At 40.7% G+C, this 16,455-nt stretch overlaps 1 protein-coding gene across 1 annotated transcript in view; it reads right to left on the reverse strand.

Annotated features, from left to right (window-relative positions):
* Positions 1-16,455, reverse strand: part of LOC133980531 (calsyntenin-2-like) — a 136,487-nt gene that overhangs the window by 20,345 nt on the left and 99,687 nt on the right. The window contains exon 9 of the mRNA XM_062419284.1: positions 5,820-5,982. Within this exon, the coding sequence (XP_062275268.1) occupies positions 5,820-5,982 (163 nt within the window). The remainder of the gene's footprint in view (positions 1-5,819; positions 5,983-16,455) is intronic.

The following is a 16,455-nucleotide window of genomic DNA, read 5'->3' on the forward strand; positions in this document are numbered from 1 at the left end:
GACAAACTGCCAGAGGACATAATTGATCCTACATCCAGAGGCTGCCTCTGTGCAACTTCTATCTGGCTCAGCCAGCTCTGCTAATTTGTTTTAAATACTCCCACCTCATCATTTTAATGGCTTACTTCTTTTGCTTATTACAAGGCTGTTGCAGGTGGGTGTCTAGTTATGCCACAAATTGAAGGATAATACTGTATGTTGACACCAGAGTAAGTGTGGATGATAGAGGATGAAGACTGAAGCAGTGACAGTGAAAAGTGTCAGCAGAAAGATTGCAATATTTCCCCCAGTCAGAATCAGAATCATCTTTATTGGCCTATTATGCTTATGTGCACAAGGAGTTTGACCTCAGTTTAAATAAGATAAAACAACACTACAATACATTTAGTACAAAGAGGTGAAAGCTGCACAGAATGTAAGAGAAATATCGAATAGTAAGAAAAACGATGTGGTTATGTACAGTATGTCTGTTCAAATATACAGTGATGAATGCAATGTATTGCACATTTGTTTTATACTAAAATAAATATATACAACGTATAGGTAGAGTGGGTGATTATAGTGTTCCAAGGTTATTACACAGTGACTGAGTTCACTGTTCATAAGTGTGACAGTGAGGGGGAAGAAACTGTTCCTGTCTGGTGGTTTTGTACAGTGTTCTGCAGCACCAACCACAGGAGAGAAGTTGGAACAAGTTATGTTGAGTTTGTGATGGGTCTGCAGTGACTCTAGAGGTGTACAGGTCCTGGATAATAGGCAGGTTGGAACCAATAATCTTTTCCTGCTGACAAACCGTCCGTCGTAGTTTGTTCTTGACCTGTCTGGCGGCTCATCCAAATCAGACAGTGATGGATGTGCAGAGGACAGAGTGGATGACTGCAGTGGAAAACTGGATCCGCAAATCCTGAGGCAGGTTGTACTTCCTAAGATGGTGAAGGAAGTACATCCTCTGCTGGGCCTTTTTGATGACTGTGTTGATGTTGGACTTCCATTTCAAGTCCTGGGAGATTATAGAACCAGGAAACCTGAAGGATTTCACAGTGGACATAATGCCCAGTTTGGAGCATGTTAACGCCATATTATTGTGACTGTACCACATAGCCACCTTCCTGTCACTAGGAGACTCCCACCTGTATGCAGACTCAGCACCGTCTTGGATAAGGCTGATTGTTGACTGTAGTGTCAGCTGAAAATAGAAGGGTCCGGGTCTCCTGAGGTGCAGTTGTTGGTGTAGAGGGTGAAGAGCAGTAGAACAAATGTCCCTGAGGGGTGCCAGTGGTGACTGTTTGGGTGCTGGATGTGATTTCTCACCTGCTGCTTCCTGTATGTCAGGAAATTTGTGATCTACTAACAGGTAGAGGCGGGTACAGTGATGACAAGGACGACTTCTGGGATGATGAAGTGTTGAACGCTAAGCTGAAGTCCAAAAAATGGATCCTTGTGCACATCCGTGGGGAGTTGAGGTGTCGAAAGATGTAGTACAGTCTCATGTTGACTGTGCCATCAATTGACCTGTTACCAAGTTGGGAAACTGCGGGAGGTCCAGCAGGGGGCCTGTGATGTTCTTCTGGTGGGTTAAGGACTTCTTGATCACAGACATTAGGGTGACAGGCCTGTAGTTATTCATTCCGGTGCTGGAGGGTTTCTTGGGGACCAGGGTGATTATGGAGTGTTTTCGAGGCATGAGGGAACTTCACACAGCTTCAGAGATCTGTTGGAGATCAGCGTGAAAACAGGGGCCAGCTGATCAGTGCAGACTTTCAGACAGGAGGGTGACATGCCGTCTAGGTCTGGTGCCTTCCTGATCTTCCGTCTATGAAAGCGCTGACACACATTGTCTTCACAGTCTGTCAGCGCTGATGGGGGAGGATATCAGGGGGTGCAGCTAGTTTTGCGATGTCTGAGTTAGAGCATTCACGCCTCACTTTCAGAACCATGGGTTTAATGTGAGGAGATCTGAATAAGAACTATATACTAGAAGCCTGGAAAAGGTAGTAGAGCTTGCATGCCAGAGAGGCTATTGTGCACATTTTTGACTGTCACAAGACTTTAATCCTGAGGTACATCAACAATCAGAACAATCACTTGCCATGCTTTGCCTACACTGGCCACAATTTGTCTCAAGACAAAACAGAGATAGGAGAACTTCAATGACTGCATACATTAATGCACTAGACCTTCTTCAAAGTGCCTTAATCCTGGAATCTTAGTAAACCTATCAGCCTGAACTTTGAAGCTTTTAAATCACCAAAACTTTAAGGCTTTAAGGCTTTAAGGTGGACTTGAACAAAGACCTAACCTCCAAGCAGCAGATGCAGTTCATACACACACAGTGCGGCCCATTTTGGTAGTCACTGGAAGAATGAGAAATGTATTCTTTGAACCAAGCAATCCAGTTGGTGTCTGAACAAGTGGTATGCAATGTTTTATGGTAACTGAGGTGGTTAGGGGAATACGCAATTCACAATTCCCTGGTTATGCTTCATCAGACATTGCCAAGCTCGACCTGGGTAACCCTATTCCCTGCTTATGTTGCAGGCACATGTATCACTGCCCAAAGTGATGAATCCAACACCTGGAAAGCTCAGTCAGTGCAGGTGGAGACCACTACTGGATATACTTTATTATGTCCTACTTTCCTGGTGTGAAAATGTGATAGAAATTGACAGCAGCAACTTTCAAGTCAGATTCATCCCTGCCATTGCTGACCTGCAGCTATACTGCGCACTACGGTCAGATCTTATGAAACCGCAAGATCACATTTGGCTTCCATTCTTTTCTCTTTCTTTATGCTTCACTTGCTCTCCCACTTTCTCCACTCCCTTCATAAGTCAGTTACAATTTCTTCCATTTTCCTGCCTTCTCTTAAGATATCCACCTATCCATTATGTCCCATACTGACAGATGTTATCAATTTAGGCTGCGACCAGAGGAACCATTAAGGGTTTCAGACAGAAGGTGAAAAAAGACAGGCAGAGAAGAGGGGACTACAGAGGTGCTGCAGAGCAGGAATGATATGGGTGATGAAACCGCTGATCATTCCACTTTACAGAGACTGGTTTTTACGTGGTGTCAGCTCTCTTTGCCCCGCTCTGTGCAGCTTTCCTTACTCTATAGATCTTCACTCTCCTTTTTACTCAACTTTACTTGCGTCATTTCCAAAATAGCAACAGATGAGACTGGAGAGACTGGGCTGAACTGGAAATAGGATCATTACTTAAGTGTAATTGTGAGAAATAGTCTCTCACTTACTGCGTGATTTATTGTACATACCTGTATCAGTGCTTGTGTGCCTGTATTTACTCAGTGTGCTGTATATATACATATATATATGTATATATATATATACAGATATATAGTTTTCAATTTATGCATGTGTGCAATCATCAATACTTCATCCTGCATGCTTGCTGCTGCGATGAGGGAGGCCAGGGAGGCAAAGCTGCAGTGTGTGATTATACAGACGAGGAGAGAGAAGAACGAGGCGAGATGAGTATGTTTCTCTTCGCTGTCTGACTGTTACACACTTCTGATCATGAACACACTCAGGCAGGTCAGGGGGTAAATATAGGCTGGCTGTGAGAAAACTGCACAGCCAGCAGTTACTCTCAGAGGTGAGGGAGAAACGATTGGTGGGGGCAACCCTTCTATTAGAAAATATAGAGAGAGAGAAATCTACAAATGCAGTCTTTGCAGTCGGAGAATTTGCTGCCATGTCGTTGCTGGGAGTTCTACTAACAAGTTCTCAGTGTAGAGTTGTAGCTCATGTGGCTCAGCTATCAGTATACGTAATGCACATTAATGGGCAATGATAGAGTGTTTACCTGTAATGTTCATACCTGTTTTGTCTGGTTTTACAATAATTTAAATCCTTATAGCTTAGACCTACATCTGCCTATGTCCGTGGATCTTATCTGCTGATTGTCTTGGGTGGATGTGTTAATTAGTGAGCTTTAGATGTGTCGGTAGGCAAAGTTTGTTTTCCGTTGACAGTCAGAATAGTTGTTCCCCTTTGTTTCCAGTGTTTAAGCTAAACTAACCAGCTGCAGCTTTATATTATCGTACAGACATGATAATGCAGGAAGTATATAGTTATAGTTCTCCATTATTTTATTAAGGTTCTAATGTATGGGTGTTCTAGTCTGTGCAGAATTTCCATGTATACAAAAGTCATCAATTCTAATAAGCGTATAATATGAACTTTATAGTACCTTGGTGCTTACAGCAAGCACAGTATTCTTGTGATCATCTTTCCTCAATCAACATGACAGACACTGCCAAGCGTCCATAGTGTGTGCTTATATTGAGTGACTTTAAATTTGACTTCACTTGTTTTTCATATTAAGTTATAATATTATTCTTATCAGGGTTTTATTGGCCAATGAAAGCTGTTTATAGTAGATCATCTTTAGACATTTTAATTGCTAATACAAACTGACTCATGTGTGTTAGCAGACTAGACTGGTTTCATTACAGACTGACTGGAACTTAACACTAGAATGATTTCTTTGGATAAATATCAGTAATGTGATCATTTTAAATTATATTCATTTGCCGTGGTCAGGACAGAATGTATTTCCATTAGACAATACTGGCTGGCCAGTTAAGTGTTATGAACCATGAAATTACGTAATGAAATTTAATTTAATTTATTATCGCAAAATATCACTGCTGCATGGCTCCACGCTGCTATTTTGAACTAACAAATCTTTTTTATTTACTCTGTCAGCCATTTGCACAATCTCTCAGTCTGTCCTGTCTGAATTCCAAAATTCCTCATTTGACTTTGAATTTCTCTGTAACGCCAGTCAACAAGAACACAGAGAGTGGAGGTAACTTCACTACTGCAGTTCTGCAGTAGCTCAAAGCTAAATCTACAAGAGCCAGTTTGACAAATAAATGAGCTCATTTTTGCAAAAATGTTTGTAGCCAACTTTCCACATTTAAGCTCAGCGCTTTGAAAAGGCAATCTGCTGTGGCCAATAGCTTAGGTGAACATTTCAGTATTGCCTTTACAACTCTTTACTGAGGCTTAGCCCCCAACTAGAAAAGCAGAAATAGTCTCCAAACTCCCTTTTCTATTCAAGGCCCTTTTAATCCCTCTAAAGGCTTGCAATTTTCAATGAAAGAAATGGGAGGATAGGAGAAGTGTGTGTGTGTGTGTGGGGGGGTTAAAGCTGCAGATGAAAGAGACACAAGATGACCTGCTCCTGCCCCGTCACAAAAAGATATCTTGACTTCTTATCTGAGGCTGAGCATCACTGAGCACTCTCATTTGGGCTATCAAATCAACGGTAAGCTATACTGTGTGAAAAAATGCCCTTTCTACTACCCTTGTGCAATTAGTGGCAGCTATCAGTTTAGAGGAGAGTTTAATTGTACGCCTTCATTCAGACTGGTTCAGTCGTTTGTCAAAGAGAGACAGAAGTGCCCTTCTTAATTACATTGTTCATTCAAGGCTAAAGAACATGTTCCACACTCAATAACTCCATTAGTAATAATACTTCAGAAAGTATTATTCATATTCTTGAACTTGCTCACACATACAGGTTTTATTGAAGTAGCAGAATAACCCAAATACCTCAATTCACTGACATTTTTATATTAAAACTTTTGTTTCCTTTTATGGGATTTTCACTGTTTCTCTTTTAATTACATACAGGATTAATACATTCTGTTGGAGGAAATGAACTGAATATCTGCACTCATGCTCACATCATTATCACCATAATTACCACCATGATCATTACTGAAATCATCATCATCATCATCATCAGCATCATCATCATCATCAACAACACTGCGCTTTGCTGCCTCACCTTGCCAGCAGGCGCCGACTGTCAGCTGCACATCAATCTGCGAGGGGTGGATGGGCCAGTCGTCTGTCACCAGGTAGGGGTCATAGGTCACTCCGTCCACATAGAGCGTCACCACTGGAAACTCTACATTGATGACGTAGTAATGCCACTCTTTATCACAGATCTGTCAGAGAGATGGAGAGAGAGAGAGAGAGAGAGAGAGAGAGAGAGAGAGAGAGAGAGAGAGAGAGAGAGAGAGAGAGAGAGAGAGAGAGAGAGAGTGTCATAAATAGATATGAGGTCCACAGATTTGATTAGTCATCACTTAGGAGCTGCAGATGTTTTTCTACTTTCAGAAAAAGTGTACTGATATGTAGAGGAAATTGTTTTTTTCTTTCTTCAAAATTCAATATAACAGGCTTGCCTAGCTAGCTACTGAAAAAAAATGTGCACACTTTTTTTTCTCACATTTTCTATTTTAATTTAACACATTGTATCTCCCTACACAGTTATCTAAGTGTATAATATGATTCTGGTGAAAAAGCACAAAATCCCTGCAGGTGAATTTATGTTTTTGGCCCAAAACTGTCAAAACTGTCAACTGTCACTACCAGGAGAATTTCGACTCTAAAAATAACCTCGTCATGTGCATTTTTTGTGTAACTGTACAATATGAACTCAGGTATTTAACTTCCCCCAAACAATACTAAGGACATGACCTCAATGTTCTGGTAGCTACAGCCATGGTTAGAAATACAGACTTCAAGTAACACAAAAGTACCAACCAGACATTATCTCCTCTGAATTTACCACAAATCAATGAATTCATAGTCGGTGTATTTGAAGTGGTTGGAATAAATCAGCTTTTACACCTTTTTATAAATGTTGGAGACAGCAGACTAATTGACTGTTGGTCACTAAAGGTCTGCCTGTTAATCACTGACAGTGATGTAATTAGCCTAATGTTACGTGTATGATGTTTCAGTATTGTTTGGATTATTCTCAACTGCAGCATGATCCATCATCTTCCCTTTTTCTTGTCACCATATCTGACTTGAAACAAGAGCGCAGTTGTTCCAACTAGCTGTTTCTTGTGTAGGTGGGAAGATGTAAAATGAAAGAAAGAAGGAAACACGCCAGCAGAACAGTGGGCCCACAACTGAGACAAGAGTTAACAGATGGACATGAATGCATCCGTAGAATTGTATGATTATGAGTGTGTGTGGGCATGTATATGTATAAGTATGTATTGACATGGATATTCATGCCTTAGCTTCTTCATGGCATATCTTGTATTACAACTAACGTGTCCACTCCCAGCTTTTTTACTGCTACCTTTATTCTATACTATGTAAAAAGATCCAATAAATTCTCATAAACCCCCCCCCCCCCCCCCCCACAAACAAACAAACAGATGAACGTAAACAGATACACATACACAGCTACACTGTTTTTCCTATTAGACCCAGCTTTTTATAGGCTGGCACCTTCATTCTTTACTGGTGTATTTGGATGTTTTATTGGCATGCTGCTAGAAGCAATCAGAAACAGCACTTTGAACTATTTTGACTTCTTTTTGTGACTTCTTGTCTTTGTCATCCAGAAATCATACAAAATAGCATTAGTTAGTTTGATGTCTTGTCACTTGTCACTTCTTGAGATCCTTTTGTGCCAATAAAAATAATCTGTGATGCGGTGTCTCACTTCGGAGGGGTGCTTTTTTTCTATTACAGCACAGCTCCAGCTTGTGATTCAGGGCAGCTGTATTTTACATTAATTCTTCACTTGTGATGTTTCAGAACTGAATGGTTTCCTCTGCGCTCAAAGCTCAATAAAATGCATTAGTAAATTACCTTTCTAACCTCTTCTGAAGAATGCTTGACTGTGCCACTCGTCAGCATGCTTGACCATATAACTCTTGCCTTGCTATGCTTTTTAGTTGACTGGGCAGGCCCACTCATGCCAGTCTGTGTGTCTCCGAGTATATCTGTCTCTCCAGTCTTTCCCCCCCCTTCGCTTTAGGCTGTGTTTTTACCTCGGCAGTGCCAGCACTCATCGGGCCACGCTTCGCCTCTTCCTCTCAGCTCCTCTGATATAACCTGGGACAGCCTTTGAACACTTAGCCTTGGGTAACCTCTCTCTCTCTAATGAAGAGCGCTCCGCAGCCTGCTTATTAACACCGTGCTAGCGCAGCAGATGGGAGTTTTAATCAATCCGGTTCGTTTTTCGCTGCTATTGAGGTACGAGGTACAACATCTGGCCTGTTGGTGATCATTCTGTACAGCTGCTTAACACATGTGCGTAACGTCAATCTGCTGGGACCCAGATCTGGTGAAGGAGTATTTGATTGTGGTGTTGCAAATGTTTTGTGATTCTGATAAGACTGACTTTGATTTGCTGGTTAAACATAAATAAACATCCAAAAAAAAGGTAGCCCTACACCATTTCTATGCATCATGTGAAGGGGCTGTCTAGAGATGATTTGAACTTGTCTCCACTCCAGGATACATATTTAACACAGTTGGCTTGTGCTTTTAATCCCTAAAATGTGTTGCATCTGCAACTGGATTTTCTTCAATCTTTTTCTATCGTATTATTAAGTGTGAAGTGTAGAGCATTCGTGTACACACACACACACACACACACACACACACACACACACACACACACACACACACACACACACACACACACACACACACACACACACACACACACACACACACACACACACACACACACACACACACAAAAACACACTAATCCCTCTGACATTTACACACGCAGACTATACTCTCGCCTGTTCGACTGTTTCCTCCATGTTTTTGCTGCGCAGTATTTCAAAGAGAGCTCGAACCCATATGGGATCTGAGTGCCTACTGGGTGACTTCCTCTTGCTGGCTTCAAAGAGGAGACGGCGCAGAGCTGTTGCCCAAGAGGAGGTTGTCTCTGCCAGGTTGGGATGTCAGTTGGAGATCCCTCTCAGGGATAGAAGGAGGGAGGGAATAATGTAGTCATGTATATCAATACCGTACTTCTTTTTTATTTAAGAGGAAGCACTTGTGATTTTACAGAGTGATGTTAATACCAGTACTCTTAGAGTTGATGCTGATGTCTTTTCTCAACGATTAAGTCTTTAATTTTTAATATTTTCAGACAGGAAGCATGTCTTTAACAGCACTCAGATCACCATGAGTCATTAAACTCTATTGAAAGCCAGACTAATGAACATGTTACTGTGGGTGTAGTCTGACTCACAGCATTTAGACTGTGGGTATAAGTCTGTCATTGGTCGTAATTCTCCTTCCGCTATCTGTGTGTTACAATTTTTCAAATCCCTGTTGCTATACATGAAACAAAAACTTCCACCCTGAAAATGGCAAGTTTTATCAAAGAGTTGGATCGGGCAATGAGGGAGGCATGCTTGTCTTTATCAGTGAACGGTTGTAAAGATATACAAAGTATATGTTTGGAACGTTTTCTGAAACTGCCATTGTCATTCTGCGTTGGTTTGGCACATCTGTTAACTCTGGCAGCAGCATGCGCTAGTGATAGTGACTTCTGTGATCATCTGTGATATCGGTTGAATAATGTTCTCCAAGAGCTTCATACAGCTTTTTGTGGGGTGTTGTGGAGAATTTGTTAGTCAATGGTTAACCTCATCAGTGGAGAAAGTGCCCAGGAGTCCAGGATGTCTTAAGCTGAAAATGTATATTGAAGCTTGGCCAAGGATTGACCAAGGATGGCCACCATGATTCTGAGGAAACTGTCCTCCATGGATGATCTTTAAGCCTTCACAGATAATACCACGTATACTCTATGCCCATAAATGGTTATACTCAATGCATCTACAGTAATGGAATTTGCCTATCGGTTCGTTATTCTACAAACAAGGAAACACAAGCACCCGTCTGTGGGTTTAGAGAGTCAGACAGTCATATCCTCACCTTGGTCGCCACAGCAATGCTGCGCCACCGTTGTCAAAGCGATAACAAACAAACAAAGCGACGGCATTGCCCAAAACACCACAGACAATTGCCTTCAATGTCGCGAGTAGAGAAATGGTATGTCTCTCTGCCAAAATGATTGTACTGCCTCAAGGCCCGTTCTTGACCCCAAATATGGAAAATTCCCTAACAATGAGGCACTTTCCTTTGCAGGGATTTAGCCCATTTAAAGCCGGCGCTCGCCTCCCCATGTGAAAATGTGCCACCCAAACAGGTTCCGCCCTGACATTATTTTGCAAGGCCACCATCTCTGCATACAGGGTTTAGTGCAGCCCAAGACGATTGTGAATGGTTTAAAGAAATACAAAGAAGCCTATAACACAATGATAATGGGTTCAGCCAGACCTTTCTCCAATGCTGCCACAGTGCTTGAATGAAGTATGTAGAAAGATCTGGCAATGCAAGACTATTGTAGGTGTGTTTGCAACCCTTCAAGGCCCTATCCTAGGTTTAAGCCTTAAAGCACTGACCACAACCCACCTTTGTAAATGACACTAAAATTCTTTAGCCCCTCAGCTGCCCTGTGAGGCTGAAACACTGAGACTGTATTATTTACCAGAAAAAACAATAAAGAAATAAAAGACTTGGAGGAAAGGCGTCCATCTCCTTAATCTTTTATGTCAAAATAACATGTAGCATGCAACAAATTTACACAGATTTATTACACCATATTATTAGTATGGGTGGTTTAGGGGGTTTCTAATGTATGTGTTGTACTCCATTAAAAACTGTAGTACATTTTATCTGATATAGCTCAAAGCTGCAATTCTGAAGGTTGAAACTATGATTGAACAGCCACATTTTAAGCCTACACTGGATGGATTATTTGATACTAATGGGGAATCCATCCCTCTACTGTTACTTGAAACGTCTCTGAGGAGTTTTTGATGTCTGTCGCTCGTCTGTTTCATAGAACACGCTTCCATTTTATTCTTTTTTACAATTTCATCAATCAACAGCAGCTCAGAGAAACAGATGTGAACCACGCATTTGTAGTTTTTCCCCCATTGTTGTGCTCAGTGAAGCATAATCTCTACAGGCAGGCATGCAAATTTTACAAATCTCCAACCGTCTATATGTGAATTTATTGGCCTTATCTTTAAGACCCCCAGTTTCACCAGCTTTCTGGTTTCCTATAACATATTTCATATATATATATATATATATATATATATATATATGTATACAGTGAAGCTTTTATGGGCCAAATAAATAATACATTACACATTACATTATATTATTATTACATTACATTATCATACATTATACACATTATAAATAAAGAAAAAACGTACACCTTGTTCATTCCTGTTTACTTGAACAGATCAATAGTTTTGATCATATTTTTGACATCAGCTAGTTTGGTGAAGACACTGTGGCCAACATGGGTCACTGTCTTCATTAGAGTCAGAGTTTGTGGACTGAATAAAAAGACCCCTCATCTGACACTAAAGATTTGAGCCTGCAAGTTGATTTTGAGATGTCCTAAAGTGTTAAGTTTAAATGAACCAAACAACTTTTTCTCTCTACCATTGCCATCAGGCCAAACTTAACATGCTTTTCCCCACTGCTGGTAATAAATCTGTGGGACGGGAAAATCATCCATCAAGTTGGTTTTCTGTATGTATTAAACATTACAGCCTCTGGCTGTAAACATGCCTACAGAGTTTTAATCAGATTTCTACCAGTCACTGTTCTCTAGAAATTCTGTATTGACACAAATACATAATTGTAATTGTAATTGAATATTTTGAAGAACTCAAACTATAAATGGCCATGCTGATGGAAGTAGTTAACTTTCAGGCTACAATGAAATGCCGTCCAGTGGTTGGAGATGGCGAAAAAGTTCGGCATCTTGTCAGAAAATTGATTAGAGCTTGAGAGAACAGGTGCACTGCTATGCATGAGAAGACGCCAGCTGGACAGATGGAGAAACTTTTTTGTGTGAGTGTTGGGTGTGTATGTTTGTGTGCGCGTGTGTGTGTGTGTGTGTGTGTGTAAGTGTGTTGTGTGTAGGGGGAGGAATCAGCGTCCATTACAAAAACGTGAGGACTGGAAGTATCTCAGAGAACCAGCCGCTGTGGCACAAGCTTAAAGCCACATCCTACTTTGAGTGTGTGTAGATGTGTATAAAAGTGTGTGTGTGTGTGTGTGTTTGTGTCAGTGAAACAGAGAAACAGTGATTCCACAAGGATGCACCACTTGTAATATCACCCCAAGCAGTCACGCATACACAAATGCACAGACATCAATCCGGCACCATTAAGTGTCAACTTCAAAACTTCAAAGCCAAAGTGAAAGTTTAGGAGAGCTGCTCTGGCTCGCCTTGCTTATGAAAGCAAAGCAAAAAGTTTTCTATTCCCCGAATTCTCCACTTTTCCTGTGTCTCTGCCTGATGCAAATTGACAGACGGAAGGAATGAATGAAATAAATACCACACAAACAAAGGAGAGGGAGGACGTGAAACAACCAGAGGACAAAGAAAAAGAACGTGAAAGAAAGAGAGAGAGGGAGGTAGAGAACGGAAACATCACACATCAAAGATCCTCCATCATCTCTTGGGGCACTCTACGGCGAGAAGAAAACAAAATTGCTATCTGCCCCCTCCTCTATCTCACTCTCTTTCTCTCCTCCCAGTGTATTTGGTCTCTTTTCTTCTTTGGCTGTCTCTCTACTAGAACCTGACTGTGGGAGTCGTTGCCTCTAGTCCTTTGGAGTTGAAAGTCTTTAAGAGATCTGTCACCCAACCCAACCTTCTAACTTCAAACAAGAGATGGAGAAATGAGATAGAAAAAGGTGGAAGAATGAAGAGAGATGAGGTGATCTGAAATGGGAGGGTGGCGGGGCAGAGAGATGACAGTGAAAGGAAAGAGGGAGGGTGGAGATGAAAGAAAGAGAGGGAGAAAAGAGAGAGTGGAGGAAAATTAATCATAAAAGAAAATACTTTTTACAAGAAAGTGGAAAGAGGAAGAGAAGTAGAAGGAGGAATGAGGAAGACCTTTATTACACTGAAATATGTGCCTACAGTTCAGAGAAAAACAACAACAATGAAGGGAAGCACTACGTCATTAAAGCAACTGTATAACATTTTGGGATGTACGCTTATTTGCTTTTTTTGCTTACGTTTTTTTTTTTTTTTTTTTTTTTTTTACCAAAGATTGATATAATAAAACGGGGAAATTCTGTTCTCCACGCACCTCGAAGGCTCATAAAGTAGAACTTATCCTTTTTAACTTTCAGTTTTTAAACAAATGAGATGCAACATGTTGGTACCTTCTGTCCCACAGTTGGACATTTGACACACATGGTTGAAAAGGGGAAACAAACCCCAGTGTATGTGTTGTTTATGGGCAACTGAGAAGACCTTTTGTATCATTTTTCTTGGGTGAACAGTCTCCTCAATGGGGTTATAAAGCATGAGACCAAATGCCCAGCTCTGTCTTATTGTGTGCCAAGATGTACATCATTAAAAAGGCACCAGTGTAGGACAACTCACTTTAAAAAATGAGTTGACTCTGCAGTTATTAATGGTTAAAAAAGTAATTACATTACTCTATGAATTATTCAAAAGTCAAAATAATTGCTTACAACACTCATCATATTACTTGGTTATTAAGCGTTGTCAAAGGTGACATCCACAGAGCCACCACATCTTCACATCATCTAGTATTTAACACACAGAAAAACAGAGAGTGAATTGTGATTCAACGAGCAGCCTCATTAAAACTCTATAAGGTGTCTGGTTTGGGGACCAGGGACCTTTGTTGCATGTCATACCTGTCTGCCTCTTCAACAGTCACTATCCAATAAAGGCAAAACGACATGTAGAGAAGAAGACTTTGGAGTTATTAAGAGTATTGCACTATTGTATTAGACTGCAAAGTGTAAAGGTCCCTAAGTCATGTATAGAAATGAGAACACAAAGAAAAGAAAGATGCCTATAAACATGAGGTTATTCTTAGCCTGTAATGTGGGTGTGGAGGGGGAAGAGAGGGAAAGAGGGGAGTAAAAGAGGCGGAGGGAGCGCTATAGGGCCTGTTGAACAGAGATTGATGAGTATTGGAAACAAGGTGACTTTAAGGAGGGGTGGGGAGGAGGAGCCAGGGAAGAAATGTGAAAGTTTCTGTAAAGGCAAAGTGAAAGCAGAGGTATAAAATGAAAGGAATGGATTGGCTGTGGGGGGGAGTGGGGATCATTTTGACAAATAGAGGGAGATAGAGGGACATCGGTGGAACTGATTTTGTATGATTTATTTCAATTCAATAACTTATATATTATATTTGTTAGGAGCATATGTGAAAGCAGTATAAAAACAAGTATAAAATATAAAGCCTACAGAAGGACTCAGTGACTTGGTTTATAAGAACATACACTTAAAAAATGATGTGCCATAATTATTATGGGAACTGCATCTTTCCACATTTTATTAATGTTTAATTCAGTTCAGTACTTTCCAAAGTATTAGATTTAGCTTTGGATGCACAACACAGGTTTTAGAGTCTGAGCTGTAATTTTAAAACTCAACTTTAAAGGAGTCGTTCATTTTGAAGAAAAAGTTTTCTTTTACTGCAGTCAGCAACCCTAGCTAACCCTAGCTTAGCAAAATGAAAAGGAAATGGGGGGGGGGGGGGGGGGGGGGGGTAAACTAACCTGGCTCTGTCCAAGAACTCTAATTTTTGGTTTTACAGGCTTTATGTGTGGGACTACTTCTTGGGGACAATAATACTCAAAGAGGTCACTGCTAACTGTCTGCTGGCTTCATAGCTAGTGTACAGCCATGAAAGTGCTACCAATCTTCTTATTTAACTCTCAGCGAGGAGTACAAAAGCTAATTTCCCATCATGTTAAACCCAAGATTCTCACGAGTCAGTGGCTTTAAAGACAATGTCATTATGTGCCCTGACAGAGTGCAATTGAACCATAAAGTAACATATAGCAAATATTAACGAACCCATTATGGTTCGTTAACTTATTTCACTGACTTCTTACCCATTCTCCCTTTAATGAAACCACTGGAATGTCATATGTTAAATCTAGTAACAGTGGCACATTAAATGACCAGGAGGAGTAAGCACATAGTTGTCTGCAGTGCAGTTAGCAGTGACTTACTGCAGCGCATAGTGAATGAGACATTCCAAACTGGGAGAAAACAAGGCAAAAAAAATGAACTTGTTAAGGTCTTGAATGAAGGCATTTTGTTTCATTTAGCATCTGCAGTCACTCCACATGCTAAATTGTGATTCTACAAATGGTGCAAAGTCAGTAAAGGCTTATCCAGCACGCGTTACGATTATAAATTGTTGTCTAACAGCTCAATGAATGTTGGTATCATTAAAGAGAAGGCTCTCATCCCATTCTATTTGTTTAGCATCAGAAAAACTTCCAGCCTCCACATTCATTAGCACAACTGCTGTTTGCTGGCACATAATTGCCATAAATCATCATCAACTCGGTGTCAACATGGAAACTATTATCATGTCAATTGGTGTAAGCACCCAAAATTGGGTGTCTGAGAACCTATAATTACAAAAATAGAAGAAACAATTAAAAGAGAGTGATAGCGTAGGAGCAGCTACTAGTGTTTGTGTGTGTTTGTGTACTGGATGTACTGTATGTGTGTGTGTGTGTATGGGAGATGTACTTGAAGGTGACTATGTATTACCGGCTGGCAAAAGTGACTAATTAGAGTAGCAATTATACACCCGCTCCCGGCACAGACTGGGAGTCAGCAGCCAAATGACCTCTCCACAAACTCATAATGGGCCACACTCACACACACACACACACACACACACACACTCACACATGTACACAGCCTCGCATATGAACATGCACACAAACACACACATACTTTAATATCTACAGGGTTTTTAGGCTGCGTGGACATTTTTGTGAGACGGATCACATTTACTTTCCCACACTGTTGGGTTTATATACTGTAGAGCAAAAAGTGTGGAGAACAACACTGTGTAATGTGGCTAATTTGAGGGCATCTTTGTGGTTAGTGGTCTAAGACGAGCCTATTCAACTGGAGGCCCACGGGCCAACTCCAGCCTGCCAATCAAGACAAAGTGTAATGATGTGGAGAAATTTCTAAATATGAAAAGACTGGCTATTTTTGTGTTCAGATGAATCCAGCTTCTCTCATATGAATGCCATAAAAACAAATGCTTGTGTCTCCTTGACAAACAAGCGTTTGCATCACATTTAGCAGATTACCCTTGTGAACCAGCCTATGCCATTGCTAAAAAAGTGCAATCTGTTTTTCTGATCTGATATGGTGCGGGTTAACTGATGTTTGGTGGTTGAAAGAGTGAAGTAGTTAATTGAAGATTGAGAAGCAGGGAGAAAAGAACGATGGTTATAAATATTTACAGAAAATGCTGTGATGAAGCGAGGTAAGAGATGTCAGAATTGACTCAAATTATACACCAAAGGACTGATAATATGTGTTTACTAGGTTTGTGTCTGATATTGTTTCAAGTATAGTGGACTGCACATTTTCTTACATCAGCCTACATGTATTATACTGTATTATCATATCTGATGCTTTAATGATATTGCGGCTGCTGTCTGATTTTCAGACTGGTCTAATATCTTCAGAACATCAGTATTCCTGACTTAGACAGAAAAACTTGATTTTACATTCC

This window comes from Scomber scombrus, chromosome 5 (genome assembly GCF_963691925.1).
Source record: "Scomber scombrus chromosome 5, fScoSco1.1, whole genome shotgun sequence".
Classification (NCBI taxonomy): domain Eukaryota; kingdom Metazoa; phylum Chordata; class Actinopteri; order Scombriformes; family Scombridae; genus Scomber; species Scomber scombrus.